The following is a 17,816-nucleotide window of genomic DNA, read 5'->3' as shown; positions in this document are numbered from 1 at the left end:
TAGATTAAGCACAGAAGCGAGATTAACGTAGTACTAAGAAATAAGCATTCCCTGCGGTCAGGTTTTGTATTTCTCTCATTCAGTTGTCCACTTGATTGTACTTGACCCGCCGCTTCGAAGATTATAAATGCGTACGTAATTTTAATTATTGGTGATGAAACGCATTGACGAGAACGGTTCAACAGCGTCGTTACAAATCATTGCATGCAACTTAGTCCTGGTGGGTCGACATCAAAGGTAGTCTGCAATACAGCTCGCAACGCTGTTAACTGCGCTTCAGAGCACGTTCACTGTCATTCAGCACTACTGACAGTCAAGTGTGGTTTCCCTTGTTGCATAATGGATACAGAAGTGCTGTTTAACTACAACACGGTTACCGATTGCAGTATTGGAAAGTGTCACTGTTGACGCCCACCAATGCCAGTGACGCAGCAGTAATCGCAATATTGCTTTATTAATAAACGAACTCATTTCACACAAAATGTGCGCCTGCCAAAGCCATGGGTTCACAGTGGGACTACAACCCTGTCGTTATTTTTTCACTGAAAATACAGAATTTGCCATTTGATGTTACAGTATTTGTAACATCAACAGCATTTGTAAAAGTAACGGCATTAGTTGAAGATTAGTGAAAGGTAACAATTCAGGTAACTCCTGCCACACTCCTACCATAGTGACTGGAACATTCGCAGATACCTAAAAGCAAGAGAAAGAAGGTTATTTTATAGGCTGCAGCTTCAGACTGGCAGCAGTCGACACAATAGGTAGGCTCTTGCATTGAGGACACTTCAGTCCAGTGATCAAGAGACCAGGGATGTAGGCACTATGCAGCACAACTGATTGTTCCAGGCAGACTAGAAGTAGCCAGACAAGTGTAATCTCTTCGTTCCCTGTGCTGTTACCAGGGGGACAGAGTGTCATACCAGCTGAGGTCTAATTGGAGTTACAGCACATAGCACATGGGACTTGGTGAACGGGAGGAAATGGATAGTATTTTTCATGTGCCGTTGCTCTAAATACTTAGCAACACGTGTCGACGAGCCCAATACCCACCGGAGTATCCCAATGTCAATGGCATTGCACTGCTAAGCTATAGCGTGTCTCATAATCAGATTGTGTTTTGGCTCATAAAGCTCCCAGAATTTAAGTAATTTAATCAACCAGCCTAGGTTTGCAATCTTGAAGTTATATACTTGAAGGAGGTGTCATTCACCCGTTCCCAGTGATTTCCTTCTCTAGCTTCCTCACCACCTGCACTTGCTGTAATTGGTTGGTGCCATTAATACTCGTGTCGCACGGGCATCCATGAACTCCTTTAGGATAAGGAAGTGCGAGACTTCCTATAGGAGTTCAACCTTAAGGAAGTTGTGATCGTATCACACTGCCAATAAGGACTTTTTAAACATAGCTGCCAGAGACGCAGTCAGCGGTGTTTCATTTTTATACAAGTACAAGAATGTAACTTCTAATTACGCTCATAGCTAAATTAACAATATTTTAATAAAAATATTATTCAATATAATTCATGTGAAAAACATACACCTCGTTAAATATCTAAGTGCACTCACTAAACGTAGCAGTGCTGACAGTGACGCTAGCCACCCTGTGCTTATCTGTGTTTTCCTTTGCGGCGTGGCGAGTTGGTTCTGGGTTCTGCTACCAGAACTTCTGCAAATTATACTAACATGCAACATTTCGTGCACGGTGATCTCGTGAGCTTTTCTTTTATTTTGTCTACTGTGCCGCTGTCAGTCATGAGTGACCACACCGACCACTGCGCGACTAGAGCGATGAATGCCATGTTTACATGAACCCGACGTGAGCGGGTCGAGTCGGAATTCAGGTTGACCGAGCCCGATCATACCACGTTTACCTAAACTCACTTCTGACGAGTCAGGATGACGACGGCACACAGTGTCGAGCCGAGCCATCAACGCGTTGGAACAGTGTTTCCGATTCCCGCTGCTGTCTGCAACAGCTCTATTTCATGGGTCTATGTCTACAATGAGGTTGCACTGCACAGTGCCTTGTCTTGACCTTGTCCTGATGCTGTACCCACTGCCACTGCATAAATTGCGACATCCCAGTATTCCCGCGCAAGTCTCGGTGCTGGCGGGCCGTACCCGTCTGCAATTACATGTACGTTGCAAACGGGTTGGGCTAACTCAGCCTGACTCGATGCCTGTTCTGTCCGACCGCCTAGTGTTTACGTGAACGCGGCAGGCATATTCCAGCCCGACAAGGCGCCTCAACCCGATTTTGTCACGCCGATTTTGTCACGCCCTGAAAGACTACAAAAACATGGTGCCAAGCAGCCTAGGTCGAGAGTATTGTGTAGCAGCAAGCATAACTGTTGCAGAGTTGTGCTTGGACTTTTATTTAATTCAATGGAAACATTCTAAGCACATGCTACATTACTTTTAATGCAAACAATAATTACATTATCACTTTTAGAACAAAAAGTATGGGCACGAGAGTACTCCCTTCAGCCGCCGAGGGAGCTCGCCGATCTCCCTTGACCAAAAGCGCCTTTAAATACCCTTAGCGGGAGGGCGACTGTGTGGCACCGAGTGCATCTCCGTCGAGATAAAGACGACGGAGTTAAAAGGAGTTTGTGAGTACCTGTGTGACTGGGGCATAAGTTCCCAGGTGGGCCATTTAATTCCTTGGACGCATTTATTGCCTAGTCAATTTGTGAATAACAAGCGTGATGAGAAGGCAAAAAGGAGAGCAGCGGCGCAATTGAGTAGTGCTGTCTTCGCGGTATGCGTGGACTTTAATGCAGGCGCTATGCTTGTGTGTCAATTAAAGGACTGTACTAAAGGCAACTGAAGAAGGGCAACTGAGTGGCTTGATTTTTCATTTATCATAATCATGTACAGTTGAAACTCGATTTAACGAAGTGATGAGCACTTTCGAATTATTTTGTTAAATTGAGAAGTTTGTAATATCGAGATAGGAATTTTTCGGTCCTTCGAAACCCACAGTTGTAACGTAGCTACACTCAAAACCTACTGTGGCATTGTATTTGCCGTTAATATAGCCATCTGTCGCATAAACCATGAAATAACGAAAGCAACCACCGCCACCCCTATCGAGGTGGTGTGGAGTCCACTGTTCCGTGCATAGGTGCATGGTGTGTAGTCTCGTCAAAATAATGCTAGGCTGTGACTAGGGCGCCCAGATGTTTTAACACGATAACTTTGCAGCGCACATTCAAAGAACCGATCTGTGTCAAAATTAGAAAGAAATAGCCACTTTTTTTTACTCATTCATTTTAGGAAAAACTTCGTTAAATCGAGTTTGGCAAAGTTGGTTTCGGTAATTTGGGTTGATGACAACATTGAACCCTATTGGTACCTGCCAAGGGAATGGAAGTTTCTTCGTTAGATTGGACACTTCGTAAAATTGAGTTTCATCAGATCGAGTTTTAACTGTAAAGCCAACAGTCAGTGAAGCCAAGGAAAACATAGGGAAAATTGGCTGTGGCTGAAATTGAAATGTCGAAAATACTAAAAATGAAAATTAAAGTGGATAAAAAGATACCTTGTTGCCGGTGGGGATTGAACCCACAACCTCTGCCTTACGCATGCGTTGCACTATCAATCGTGCTGCAGTGGTGGCTATCAATCTGTCCACTAACTTGGACATTTATGTTTACCAGATCTCGCCCTGGGTGTGTTAGCCAGCGCCACTAAAGCCAAAGTGGGCGGATGTGGAACAGCCTTTTTTGCCTGATGGAGTCACATAGCATGTGAATGGAAGGAAGCATATGGTCTTTTTCATGTGCTGCTGCCCTAAATATTTAGCAGCATGTATCAATGAGCCTAGTACCCTCCACAGAGGCAGTGGCAACAAAGAGATTGGCTAATGAACAAGTGGAGACTTTCTATGCAAATTGAATGCAGTCTTCCGGTGATAGGTATCCTGAAGGATGTCACAGGAGAGGAATGTACCCTTCTTTTTTTCCAGGCCCTAAAGGCACTTGCTCTTGTGCGGTTGTCACGATCGGATGAGGCCCTGTCAGTGCTCAAAGAGCTACAGACTGAGGCCCCCACCGACGATGCCACCCTGCAGGCCATGACCCTCTGCTACCGGGAACTCGAGCGACGTGAGTGAAAATGTAAAATCTTTTCATGTGTGGCCTTTGTCCTCCCCAAGGTTAGCGGCAAGAGAAAGCATCCTTGTGGCTTTCGGAGGCCTGTGAGGTTCTTGACTCTTGTTAGGTGGGCTCACTACTATCAGTGTTTTGAGGTTACTGTACACCTAGGTGTTGTTAAACTCGAATGAGCTGGGCTTTTTTGAAAAGAATGAAAAGAAGGTTTTTAAAAATTGCGCTTATACTTTCTGTGCAGAGGGATGCTTATAGATGTTTTAAAACAGGATAAACTTGTGGACTTGTTACGACAAACTGGCAACAGCCCCGAACTGCAAAAAATTTGTTTGTATTGTCACCTTTTCGTACCTATGTTGCCTTTTAAAGTGCGCAACAGGTAGTACCAGAACTTCTGAAACAGTCTGTATTCCGGATGAGAGCCTTGAATTTATGTAGATGAATGGACAAAGCCACAAAGATTTTATGGAGTGTTCACTGTCAGAAAACTGTTACGTAATGGCTTGTTTTTCAAATGAGAATTCACAAGTTGCTGTGGGCCATAGGACTGCACGGTATATAGAGCACAACTCTTAAGTGTTCAACCTCGTTTAGGAGTCTACACTTGGTATACCACATTATTGTGGCCACCTGTAAGAATTTAATGCAAACATCTTGGAGCAGTACAGACAACACAGCACAAGCAGCATGACGTGGGTGTTTTTCAATCTTGATTCTTTCTGTGATGCTGTTGCCAGCACTGTTTCAAGGAATTGACTCCCAACCTTCTGGTTCAGCTATTCTACCCCAGTAGAATTAATACATATTTTTCATGCAATATAAAAGCACCTTGCTCACCATGTCCCAATATTTGTGAGAATCGGCTGCTCTCAGTAAGTTTTAGCAATTTTATTGTTGTGCTTTGTGTCGGGGAATGGGCAAAACTTTCCATACCATCTAGTGAAAACAAATTGAACTGAACCACTTATGTGCTTTCAGGAGAGCTAGGGAGCAATTGTCATGGGGGTTCTTTGTGTCTAGATATGAGGGAGTTTACAACTGCAGTAGTGAGACGCCAGGAACACCAGCACAGCATTCAGTATAGTTATTCTGCTACCTTGAAACTTGCTATTTTCAGCCTCTGGCTCTTTTCAAATACAGTGTAGTTCAGTCCTTCACCGATAAAGAATTAACTAGACACAAGCAGATGCTCTCAAAATCCAAGACGCCATTGCGAGCTGGCGTGGAAACTGTGTCGCCACCCATCCTTAGTTCTTGCGTCTTTGGGGACGCAAAAACTAAGACTCCCTCCTTTAATGATAAGAGCAAAAGTTTTTATATTGTAAAAGGATATTTTATTAATATATCTGAGCTTATTTCTTGCTCTTTGGTGTCCCTTTAGGTAATCGGCACGATATGTCGAAACCATAGCCTCCTAGTTTGTGTTGCCTCACTTGTTGTACAGGCAAAAGCGTTCATGATTTTGATGGCCGTGCAGAGCCATCACACATGCTTCATTTTTCACAGGATATTATGGAGTTGGAAGGCACTTTATAAAAGCACGGTACCTATGGAATATTTCCTAAAAGTACTACTGTGATCATGCCAAGCAATAGCTCACAGATGGTTGTGCATTTGTTTTTAGTTGTTTCCATTCTAAGCATCACGGGTGGGTTTCCATTGGTTAAAAGAACTGTCCTTCAGTGTGGCTTGGACGTTGTCTCTTATTACTTCATTAAATGCGACCACATGTCTTTTTTGTATCCCTGCCCACTTAATTTATTCTGGCTAGCTACCTGATCTCGAAGCTAAAGCAGTGTAAAATATAAAAGAGAAAAATTGTAGTTACTTTCATTTCAATTAGGAACCCCACAACCGTAAAACAGGCATTCTACCACTGCTATCAACTTCCATTGCATTGCCCCCCCCCCCCCTAAAAGTCATATTGTACGTTGTAACCTACCTCTCCTACTTCACAGAATTGTTTTCATGGGTGACAGTAAAGTTAGCAACACAAAATAGGTAAGCCCCTCGTATTGTGAGGTACATTAACATTCAAACTTCATACCTATTCCAATGACCAAAAATGTAATTGATCATGTATTTGCAAGAAGTATGGAAATTTCAAATTGGCTTTTTTTGGTTTTGAAGATGTTCCATCATACTTTAGCATACGACACACTTCACACTGTCACGGGCAGGGAATCATTTGTGCTGCATTAAAGGTACCCAAATATTGCATTTCTAATCGCAATAAACACATACAAACTTACAAATTGCATTACAATTTGCACCGTAACATGGAAATGCTATTGCATTATCCTAGTAGTCGAGGGACTTACTTCTGCAACAAGCTTTTCGCTGACATGTACTCGCAGCGGAGCTGGTGGTGGAGGCGTATGAGCGTGCCACCCAGAAGGAGCCACAGAACGAGGAACTCCTGTCACACCTGTTCATGGGCTATGTACGGGTGGGGCGACCCCGAGAGCAGCGGCGGACGGCCTTGGCACTGCACCGGCTGCGCCACAAGAACCCGTACTACTTCTGGGCTGTCATGAGCCTCGTGTTGGAGGCGGACCAGCCTGCAACCTCGCCTGCTGAGCGCAACACCCTTCTCCTCCTCGCCCAGCGCATGGTTGACAAGTTCGTCAAGGAAAGGCGCATCGAGGCCGAGGCTGGTGGGTTGCTTCCCTTCCACTTGCATGCATTGTCCTTCTTTGACCTCCAACGTTTACTGGAGCAGCAGGGAAGAGCTCAAAACTGGCTATCTGTCGTCTTTTCACCTGTTCCGTCATGCTGTGGTTGTCACTGTGCGACAATCAATGTATCATTTAGTTGTACAGTGTAGTCCATCACTGCAGAGAGCGAGCAAGAGGCCTGCTCCTTTGCAAGGGGCAACACCTGATAGTGGTTGCTGTGTTTGATGTTGCTTTGGTATAATTTATATCCTTTCTCTTCATTTAAGGCCCTAAAAAATACTGCTCTGGTAACTTTCTTGAAACCTATCCGTTTTATCACGCCTTTCGCCATCGTTCACACGCACTTCCATACAATACGGAGAGACGGCAGTTCATTGCACGCGGGTAGAAACTGAAGTTGCTGTTTGTGGCGCTGGTGCACTGAATTGTTGCACCACCTGTAGGTGTTGCACATTTCCCATTGATAGTGTGCTCCTCCCAATCTTGGAGGCAATTGAGCGGGCCCTTAGAAGCCAAGCCAATGAAAAATCCAACATGGCAGCCTCTAAGATCACGTAGCGTGGCTCCATGGACGAAAGAAACAAAATATGAGAAGGCCTCACGTCACGTTTTTAAAGGTGGAAGTGCAGCCATGTTGGTGTGCCATCTACCTTTGCACCTCTGATCAGCTCATCGAAGCAGATAGGCATGAGCTTTGAACTTGCATGGCTACGAGCTGCCAGAAGTGTGCGCTGCCGACGCTCGCCAGAACAAAGCTACAAAACTTCCGTAACAGTTTTAGTGAAGCAGGCGCGCTCCTGTGCTTTTCCGTGGCACATTGAAGAAAACAACAAAGACCTGTGTCGGGATTACTTGAGTGTCTCTGTTGCTGGCTGACATTCACACTCATAGACCCTAAACACAATTTTCAAGCTTACACACCATACTCCAAAGTGAGCTTCTGTCGTGAACAGAATTAGCTGCAAGCAAGACGCGGGCTGAAAAAAAACTTAGGTTACATTTCACAAGCCTAGAGCAGTGACAAGAACTTCAGGAGCACAGTTGCTATGACAATGTTGATGTCTGGCACACCAGTCCTAGTGTTCCCTTGCGAAAAACACCACGTGGCTTTCCCCACACACTCTTTAACTGCTGCGGGCTAGGCAGGGCCTCTCCTACACTTTCCTTCCTCCATGCATGGCTTGGAATCAGTGAATTAGTCTGGAAAATCTAACATTATGGCCTAAATTCATCTGCAAAATTGGTTGCGAAAATGCATCAGCTCTATGAGAACTGTGACGGATTTATAAAGTCTGGAATATCCATCAAGTCCCAATTTTTGGTGTCCAAAAAAAATTTTGTTGGCTTCTGTATATCATATTTTCCCATGTCTAAGGTGGGGTATCTCCTTCAAAAGTATTGCCAGTGCATCTTATACAGTCTAGCCTATTTATAACAATATTCACGTGCCACAAAAATTCCATTGTTATAACCGATAATTGTTGTAACTGGGCTGCATGGAAAGAAAATCAAAATAGGGGATGGCAAGGCTGTTGTGAGAAGACTATAATGGTGGGGAGGCCACTACCGCTTCCGACCACCTTCCTCCATCTGGCTGCTAATTGTATTCACTCGTTTAACTGTTTAATGCTGCTTCCTGCGTGCTGTGATCTCGTGTAGCAAGCCACGGCTGTCGGTGTTCAAAAATGGCACTGCTATAACAACTGCAAAAAGGGGTCACGGACAGCAAGCGATATGCGAACTCTGCTGAAGCATCGCTTTGGTGGCCCCAAAAGGGGCCTTTTAAAAAATGCAAGAAGGTTGCCGCGGCAGTGTGTCAGTTTTAGAAATTGAGAAGAAACGCTGGTGTGAGATCTCCACAAGCATCTTGCTACATATCTCTCACTGGCTTGCACGAGAAAACCCCATGACCGTCAGCCTTGCTTTCTTTACGCAAAGCTTGCCAACATCCTTCTCCAAGGCATCCAGGTGTGCGGCGCAGTGCAACAGAAGGTCCCTCACAAGAACGTACGCTTTCAAAGGAATAAGTCATCTGCAGGCACTCCTGCGATGGCAATGTTAAGGCACTCTGCCCTGCTGCATCATCGCTGCTGTTCTCACTGTCACCATTGCTATCTGATGCAAGCACATTCACAACGATTGCTTCATAAGTTGAAAGCACTTCGGTTCCAAATCTATAGCAGTGCGCTTTCTTTTTACTGGCAACGTCATGCATTGCCGATGATCAGCAAATGGATCAGCCATCTTTCGTTTCAGCGGTGAGTCAAGGCTGAGAAACCACGGGGCCAGGAATGACTTCGACGCAACCAACAAAGGCTAGCACGAGAAACTTAATCTATTGGCAGAAGTGCGCAGAATGAAGCGCCAGCAAGCAATCTGGGAGCAGCGCAGTAACCGCTTTCCATTCATGGTTCAGAGAGTGGCACGGCATAGAGCCATGGGCGCAGCCCATTCGTGTTCGGAGAGGTGGAAGGACGACGGGAGAAATACGCACGAGGCTGGAAATGCGGAGAAGGCTGTAAAGCAGGTTCTATTGTATGAGCGTGTGGCAGCTGTTGAGGCTGCGTGAGATCATGCAACTGCTCGAATTTCTCTTCTTTTCTTCTTTTCAAGGATATTACGTTAGATTACCTTTCGACGTGGACACCCAGCAGCCACACTTTGTTATAGCCGATAATGTAGCATGAGGGCGTTGTAGTGAACAAGTTATTTCACCATAAAAAACATACAAAAGTTGACAGTGCAGCAGCTTCTTATTGTTATGACCAATACATTGTTAAAACTGGTATCATTACAAGTGGGTTCGACTGTACAACAGTGTGACTTCCATATGCAAAAAACTCTCTGCACTCGTGTGGCCAGTATGTGTGCCTCTTCCTTTGTTTTTCTTCACGAGTACAAGAAACATCTGTGGCAGCTCTGTAAGAAATCGAATCTTGTTTTAACAGTGGAGTGACCATGGCAGCAAATGTCAGCTGCTAGGCCCACCGAAGAGGCAGCTCAGCAACAGCACTAAATACCACCAGTATGACCTCCGTGACATAGGTGCCTCCATGATTGGAGGTCACACATACGAGTTTGTCGTCATAGGTTAGTTTTTCTTAAGCAGAAGGTTAAACTCAGGGAGCTGGTGCAATAATCTTTTTTTTTAATGCGCTAAGGTTTCTCACTGTTCCGTTGAGGCGCTCATCATCTACCCATTTAGAAAAAGAGAGCAAAACGTAGTTATGATCATCATCGGTTGCCTGTGCAAGAAGTCACAGCAGTCCAGCTTTCAGCAGTAGTCGCAAAAGCTGCAGTTCTTCCGGCTTCTGTTTCGCTTCTTTATGCATGTTGCGGGTGTTACAGGTGTAGGTTCAGGCATAATGGGATAGTTGTGTGTGTGTTCATCTCAAGGACGCCATGCTGCAGAGGCAGCGCCAGCAAAGTGCTTAATGATGCTTACAATGTGCATATAACATGCAATGTGCAATGCATATAGAGAATACCACCTTTACCAACTTCCTTCATGCAAGACAATGCCTTGAAATGCTTGATGCATGAGTAATGTCAAACAGCAGCAATTAAGCAAGATTGGGCAGTGTAGTAGCTGACTGTGAAGGTAGAATGGAAGTTCTATGCCTGAAAAAGAAATTCACACAGTTTTTCTATCATTCATTCTCAATCTCATATTTTCTGAAACTGGACTCCGCAGTTTCAGTGGAACAGCACTGGCTGCAGTTGGGAGACCGTGTTTACTGATGGGTGTTTTTCTTCTTTTCTTTCTTTCTCTCTTTCTTTCTTTCTTTCTTTGTTTTTTTTAAATTTTATTTTATTGTGCCTGAATGGTTAGGTGCTGCGGTTGGCGGTGACACTGTGTCACGGTTCTGTCTGCAAGGTCTGTTGCCATGGCTGGGGACAGTTGCGGGAATTGTTCGCTGCCGAGTTCCACTGTGTGTCTCTTATTGTTATGTGCCATTTCATCTGGCTGACTCATTAAAGCTTCACTTACACCAATTTTCACAGTATTGGGTTTGCATGATTTTTTCTCCTTAGGTTTAGTGGGCTTAGATAGTCATTTAAAGAAATATTAAGAGCATAAATTTCACATCAATAGTCTTTCAAGGATAGGTTTATTGGGCTAATCAAGATGATGGTATGACATGTCTATAAGGTGTGTTGCAGGATAGTTAGTCTCTCTAGGCTTATGCTGTTGACAGTGTCATACCCTTTTGTAGGCTGCCTTACAACTTGCAGTATGACAGCAGTTTGTGAGCAGTAGCTGTTCACTTTTGGTCCAGACTGACTTGGTAATGTGTGTGTGCATGAACATGCAGGCTCTGATAGCCATGTAATTGGTGCTGCTGTATCCCTGCTGATGAATTTCGAATGGTTTGTGTATCGTTGCAGAAGTGCAACTCTACCTGTTGGTCCTAGAGATGCAAGAGAAATATCAGGAGGCCTTGGACGTCCTTCATGGGCCACTGGGAGGTATGGGGGCTCTTGCTGCCATGTTGACCCGGCTGTCTTATTTTCTTTTTCCTATGGTGATAATTAATGCTTAAACATCAACAGTCTGCTTACTTTCTTAACGCAATCAAAAGAAATTATGTGGAAGTTACCATGAAGGTTCATGATGGTTTGGCAGTGCTAAACAAAGGTAGAAGATAAGAAACACAGTATGTGCGCTCACTCTAAACTACCTTCAATTAAGCAAACTGCAGTCAAACCTCGTTACTACTAACACCACATAAATGAAGTTTTCAGAAATTCTCTGCTGACTTCTTATAGTTTCAATGTAAAAAATATTTCAGTACTACAAACTTCAGAATACCGAACATTTCAGAATACTGGTTGTTATTCAGTTTCTATGTCATGTTAACAATGGCTCAATCCTAATGTCAACTAATATTCTGAAATCTGGAGATTCTTAGATTTTCATATATCCTCCACGGCAGCAGAAACAGGCTGGCAGACAACAAGAAGCAGAAAGTGGACGTCCCTGCGCCTGGGTTCAGAAAACCTGAGAGGGTACCAGAAAAAAAAAAACGCAGGAGAGAACGTGTTTTTTCTCTGTTTTTATCTATTGCGGGGGCGACGGCGCGTCAGGTTTTTCATGCGCATGCTCCACCCAGGCAAGGGTTGCCTAGCAATGGAGGCACGTCTCTTCCTTCTTTCGCCCTTTTTCTGTGCACACCTTTCTTTTGCACTTCCTTCTGTGGCCTTACCACACTGTACCAGCTATGCACCCAGAGAAATGTAACATATGTATTCTCAGGATCCCACACGGTCACACTTTGCACTTCCTGAATGGTGTTATTTACACACCCTGTGCTTTGGAATAGTTCAGGCTTTTGCCTCAAGTGAAACAGTTGTGGTGCCCACGTGGGGGGGCAAGGAATGCAAAAAACAAACTAAACAATGCGAAACATTGCGCTCTGGAAGCGGCACGGGGCCTCCTTTTTGTTTGTAGCTTTCTCGGCATCAGCGTCTGTTTTGCATGCGTCGCTATTACCGTATTTACACGATTGTAAGTCAACCCCTTTTTTTAAATTTGAAAGTCTGAAGTTGGGGGGTCGACTTACAATCGAAACCGAAACATGGCCCCGCCAAATAAAAAGCGATACCAACGGGAGCTACAACGTAGTTAGAATTTTATGTTTGCTCTATGGCCCTATCCGTATCTTTTCGCTATCCCGCGTGTTTGTCCACTTTTCGGAAGGGTTTTTCAAACTTTTCGAGAGTTTTACAGTGCATGCAACACTCGTGGGGAGTGTCGATAGTTGATGGAAGCGCCGCTGTTCCCATTTGCGGCGTCACTCTCAGAACGGCGGCGCTTGCGGGGAGTATCGGTAGTTCATGGAAGAGCAGGCACCGCTCGCTGGTTTCTCTTTCTGTTTGAAGGCATTGGTGTTTGCATGGTATTGGTTTGACGCGTTCCACTTGACTGCCGGCTACGTGCTAGTTCTATGCTTCCCCAGTCGCCATGAGTGCTCCAGGCTCACTAATCGTTCGGCACTCGTTCACAGCAGCGTTCAAGAGGGCTGCCATCCTTTACGCCGAAGAAACAAATCACTGCACAGCGGGCCTCAATTTCGATGTTTCTAAACGGTTGGTGCGAGAGTGGCGACTGCAGCGAAGCGAAATTTTCGCCTGTGACGACAAGTGAGAAATTTCCCACGTGCCAAAGTCTGGACGCTTTCCGTAGCTATAGGCTAAGCTTGCGGCGTACGTCGCTGAAATGCGTGATTGGTCCCTGCCAGTGAAGTGCGACGTGGTCATGAAACAAGCCCGGACCTTCGCCTTAATTTTAAAGTTCTGCTCCGCGCCCTGAGTACAACGAGTGGCTGGCGGCAGAAGTCTGCGAAATTACGCCAACCGGACCTATCAAAAGAGCCTCCCTGACGGCTGCGTGTGGTTGGGTGCATTTGGCGTGGGCTGCTGTGCTGCAAGATGTCCTGGTGCGGTCGTTTGCCAAATTTGAAATTTCGCTGGACCACGACGCGCTGTGGGACCGCAGCAACGATGACGATAGCAGCACTAGTGAAGACGAGTACCAGTGACCATGTCAGCTACTAATAAATTTTCGTTATCGAATGCGCCCTCGGGTATGGTCTATTAAATTTTTTTTTTCCGGTCACGCGATATGGGGGGGTCGACTTACATTCGAGTCGACTTACAATCGTGTAAATACGGTATACGGTGCTTCGGTGGTGTGTGGCGGCGGAATCTATGGAATATAGCAGCAACAGGTGCCGAGAGCCAACAGCGACATTTTCGTGGATAGCTTATGGTGACAACCTAATAAACTTATGGGTTAGTGGGGGAAGGTTAATTTTGGGGCTTTCACTATAATGACCTTTCAGAATAACGAACAATTTACCATGGTCCCCTGAAGTTCGTTATACAGTCAACTCTCGTTGCAGCGGACCCTGATAATCCGACAGAAAATGTCCATTGTATCCGAAGCATGTAATATCTGAAACGCCTCATTTCCCAAACGGTTGCAATGTGTAACAACGTTATCACAAACAGTGAGTGAAGAACATCCAAAGTAAAAAAAAATAGGCAAAAAAAGTCGAAGTTTCACTCGAGAGGCGAAGCAGCGATTGTGATAGTAAATTAGTTGACAGCTATGTGAACTAAGGATAGTAATTGTATCGGTCATATAAAGTTATAAACATTGACTTACTAACTAAATTAACAAGCACGGTGTCACATGCGCACAGGTGAACATGAACACATCACACGCGATGGGCAGGGACACTCGCTGTCAAAGTGCTGGTGGGAGCAAATGTGGCGGAAGCAGCGAACAAAGTTACCTTCATGCGGTCTCACTTCAATGCTAACTAAACGTCGAAAGCACAGCGCATACGAAGACACCAGCACTGGGGGCACTTTGCCTACATCGCAGATCGCTTTCAAGATATGACGCTCGCGCGGGTGCATGCTTTGTCCACATTGCAGATCGCTTTCAAGATACGGCGCCCGTCCAGGCTCACACTTTGTCTACGTTGCAGATTGCTTTCAAGATACGGCGCCTGCGCAGGTGCAAACTTTGTCCGCATCGCAGATTGCTTTCAAGATATGGCACAGGTGCATGCTTTGTCCACATCGCAGAACGCTTTCAAGATACGGCGCCCGCGCAGGCGCACACATTGTCCACATCGCAGATCGCTTTCAAGATACGGCGCCCATGAAGGTGCGCACTTTGTCCACGTCGCAGATCGCTTTCAAGATACGGTGCATGCGCAGGTGTGCACTTTATCCACATCGCAGATCGCTTTCAAGATAAGGTGCCTGCGCAGGTGCACACTTTGTCCACATCACAGATCGCTTTCAAGATACGACGCTCGCGCAGGTCCATGCTTTGTCCACATCGCAGAACGCTTTCAAGATACGGTGCCCGTGCAGGCTCGCACTTTGTCCACATCGCAGATCGCTTTCAAGATACTGCGCCCATGAAGGTGCGCACTTTGTCCACGTCGCAGATCGCTTTCAAGATACGGTGCATGCGCAGGTGCACACTTTTTCCACATCACAGATCGCTTTCAAGATACAGCGCTCACACAAGTGCATGCTTTGTCCACATCGCAGAACGCTTTCAAGAGACGGTGCCCACGCAGGCGCACACTTTGTCTACATCGCAGATCGCTTTCAAGATACGGCGCCCGCGCAGCTGCATGCTTTGTCCACCTCGCAGAACACTTTCAAGAGATGGTGCCCGCTCAGGCGCACGCTTTGTCCACATTGCAGATCGCTTTCAAGATACGGCGCCCGTGCAGGCTCGCACTTTGTCTACATCGCAGATTGCTTTCAAGATACGGCGCCTGCGCAGGTGCGCACTTTGTCCGCATCGCAGATCGCTTTCAAGATATGGCGCAGGTGCATTATTTGTCCACATCGCAGAACGCTTTCAAGATACGGCACCCGCGCGGCCGTCGCCTTGCCCCCCGTGCCTCGTGTGTGAAAGACAGCGCACTTCCGTCCCTCCTTCGTCCCTTGCACATTAGATATTGAGCTGCAATGGTCGGCTGACCCTCGCAAGTCTCGCAAGTTTGTTGTCAGCCTGTGTCGACATGGCAAAAGTCCATGTTATGCACCCGATTTTGATCATTTGTCCTCTGGAGCAGATAGTCCATTGAAGTGCAGTCCATTAAAAGCGAACTTCGTTGCATTAATAAAATACGTAGAGCAAGCTAAGGTTGAAATGTGGTCTGTTATATCAGAAAGTCTGTTGTACGCGTGTCCGTTGTAATAAGCATAGACGGTATCGAGATTTCACTGTATTATAGCCTAAACAAAGCTGCAATCCACTCTGGCATTCAAGTTTCATGTTCTTGATCTTATACTTTTTCATGTACTCCTGCTTAATGAATCAGCGATGTTTCTCAGCATATTTTGCTGCTTGTTTAGTTCAACCCCCTGGATAAATTGATTACTTTTGTCAGTCTCGTCAGGGTCAAATTAACAGAAATTGACTGTCTTTGGCAATGTTTAATACTAGCATATGTTTGTTGCATGCTGATATTGGTGACAAACATTCAATTTACTTCATTATATCCAATAACCATTACATCAGTTTTAAAAGGTTAGTTTGTACTTTACCATATTTACTCAAATGTAGCGCGCCTTCGATTGTAACGCGCACCCTTTTTCCGTGACAAAAAGAAAAGAAAACACCCTTGATTGTAACGTGCACCCATTTGCCACAACGTAAAAGAGGAAAAGCCCTTTACAGTACCGCCACCTTATTCTTTCATGCAGGAAGACAACTTTTTCTCATTTAGAAAAACTAAGATTTACTCCCAATACACTAAAGTTGCGATAAATTAAAAAAGTCGCAGGTTTGCCCGAAAGGCGTAGCATCGATTACAATAGCAAATTAGTAGACAGCTATACGAGAAGTAAGGCTAGTACTAGCTTTATCGGCCGTATAAATTCTTAAACATTTGCTTACTGACTAAATTAACAAACATGGTGTCATGCGCACACAAGCATACATGAATACATATCGCACAATCACCACGGAAACTTCTTATCAAAACACTGGAGTGGAGACGTGCAGTAGCAGGAGCGAGCGAATTGACCTTTGTGTGGCCTCTCATTTAAACGCGCACTATGTGACGAGAACACAGCGCTGTGTGCCTAAATGCGTAGACTCTGTCTCCGTCACGGATCGCTTTCAAGATCGGCGCCACGCGACTGCACTATACATAGCAACCATGCGGGTAGAAAGCTTCTCCAGTTTGCACCAGGCCTGCACGCAAGTTTCGGGAACTCTGAACGCCCTTGATGCAGCCCCATTTCTGTCAGTCTTCGCACACGTGATCACTTTCCTTTTAATTGCGGCATTATGATGAACTCGGCATGTCTTTGCTGTTGGCACTTCCATGCCGGTAGAGCAAACCAGAAAAACGGGAAGACGGACGGTGCGCTAATCTAAGCACATATACTAGAGCACATGGAGGAACCTACAGCAGCTAGGCTCGAAGTGCGCGTGAGGTCGCCATTTTTAACTGCAGATGGCGATATGCTAACGCAGGTTTTGGGTCATACTCGATTCTAAGGTGCACACAATTTTTTGAACCGTCTTATTGGACAAAAAGGGGCGCTACATTAGACTAAATACGGTAATTCTATGCAAGACCTTTGCAACACACTTATTGGCTTGAAGTTTGTCGCCACGATGCAATAAATGTTGTGCAATTTGTATATTTTTCTCAGTACCGTTTTAAGCGTTTAGAATAAATGGTTTTAATTGAAGACTGCAAAAGCACTGATGTTTGATTGCTTTCACCTGCCTCATGGGTGCACGCAGAGAGCCTGACCTCGTACCTGGACTTTGTGCACCAGCGCAAGGTAGAGCTGCTGTCCAAGCTGGGGCGCTGGCCCGAGGTCAACTCTGTCTGCAAGTCACTGCTGCTCAGCAAGTATGCCATTTTTTTTTATTGAGCATACATTGGAACCCAGTTGTTTGTTTCACTCACTTCCTCAGAGGTTGCTGTTAGTCTGTCTTTTTTTTTACATTGAGACTATAAAAATTTTAAGAGCAGGCCTGTGCGAATGTTCAAAATTTCCAATACAGATTTAATGCATTTGTTTCAAATCAAAGCATTCAATTACACAATTTAGTACAGTACAACATTGTTAATTTGACCTTTGTCAACTCAGAAAATCGGATGAGCTAAACCTCAGTATAACTAACTTCAGTATAGCGAAATTCTCTATATAATGAAGTATTTAAATTTTCATAACGTATTGTCCATAGAACACCATGTATTTAAAACCTCAATAAATGAAGTGTGTTTGTACAGTGCAGTCCACTTATAGCGATACCACATATAACAATATATTGGTTATAACGATGACCCGATTTGAGAGCGTGAACTTTTGCATTAGGGCTATGAGAAAAGAACCCATATATAATGATATGTTATTCATCTAATATAGAATATAATGCCGGATGGCATTTTCGATGCAGAAAAATCGTGAAATGTGCTTTCCTAAGTTTCCCTTAAGCATACGATGCTGAGACGGGGCGA

The 17,816-nt window shown here is 45.0% G+C and overlaps 1 protein-coding gene across 2 annotated transcripts in view; it reads left to right on the top strand.

The window, feature by feature from the left end:
• psidin (phagocyte signaling impaired) overlaps positions 1–17,816 on the top strand; it is an 81,842-nt gene that overhangs the window by 820 nt on the left and 63,206 nt on the right. For both annotated transcript variants that reach the window (XM_070533654.1, XM_065433637.2), the window contains exons 3-6: positions 3,973–4,111; positions 6,472–6,771; positions 11,182–11,262; positions 17,093–17,204. In XM_070533654.1, the coding sequence (XP_070389755.1) occupies positions 3,973–4,111; positions 6,472–6,771; positions 11,182–11,262; positions 17,093–17,204 (632 nt within the window). The remainder of the gene's footprint in view (positions 1–3,972; positions 4,112–6,471; positions 6,772–11,181; positions 11,263–17,092; positions 17,205–17,816) is intronic.

This window comes from Dermacentor albipictus, chromosome 2 (assembly GCF_038994185.2).
Source record: "Dermacentor albipictus isolate Rhodes 1998 colony chromosome 2, USDA_Dalb.pri_finalv2, whole genome shotgun sequence".
NCBI lineage: Eukaryota > Metazoa > Arthropoda > Arachnida > Ixodida > Ixodidae > Dermacentor > Dermacentor albipictus.
The sequence above is the reverse complement of the archived record's forward strand: the minus strand, read 5'-3'. Positions and strand labels throughout refer to the sequence as shown.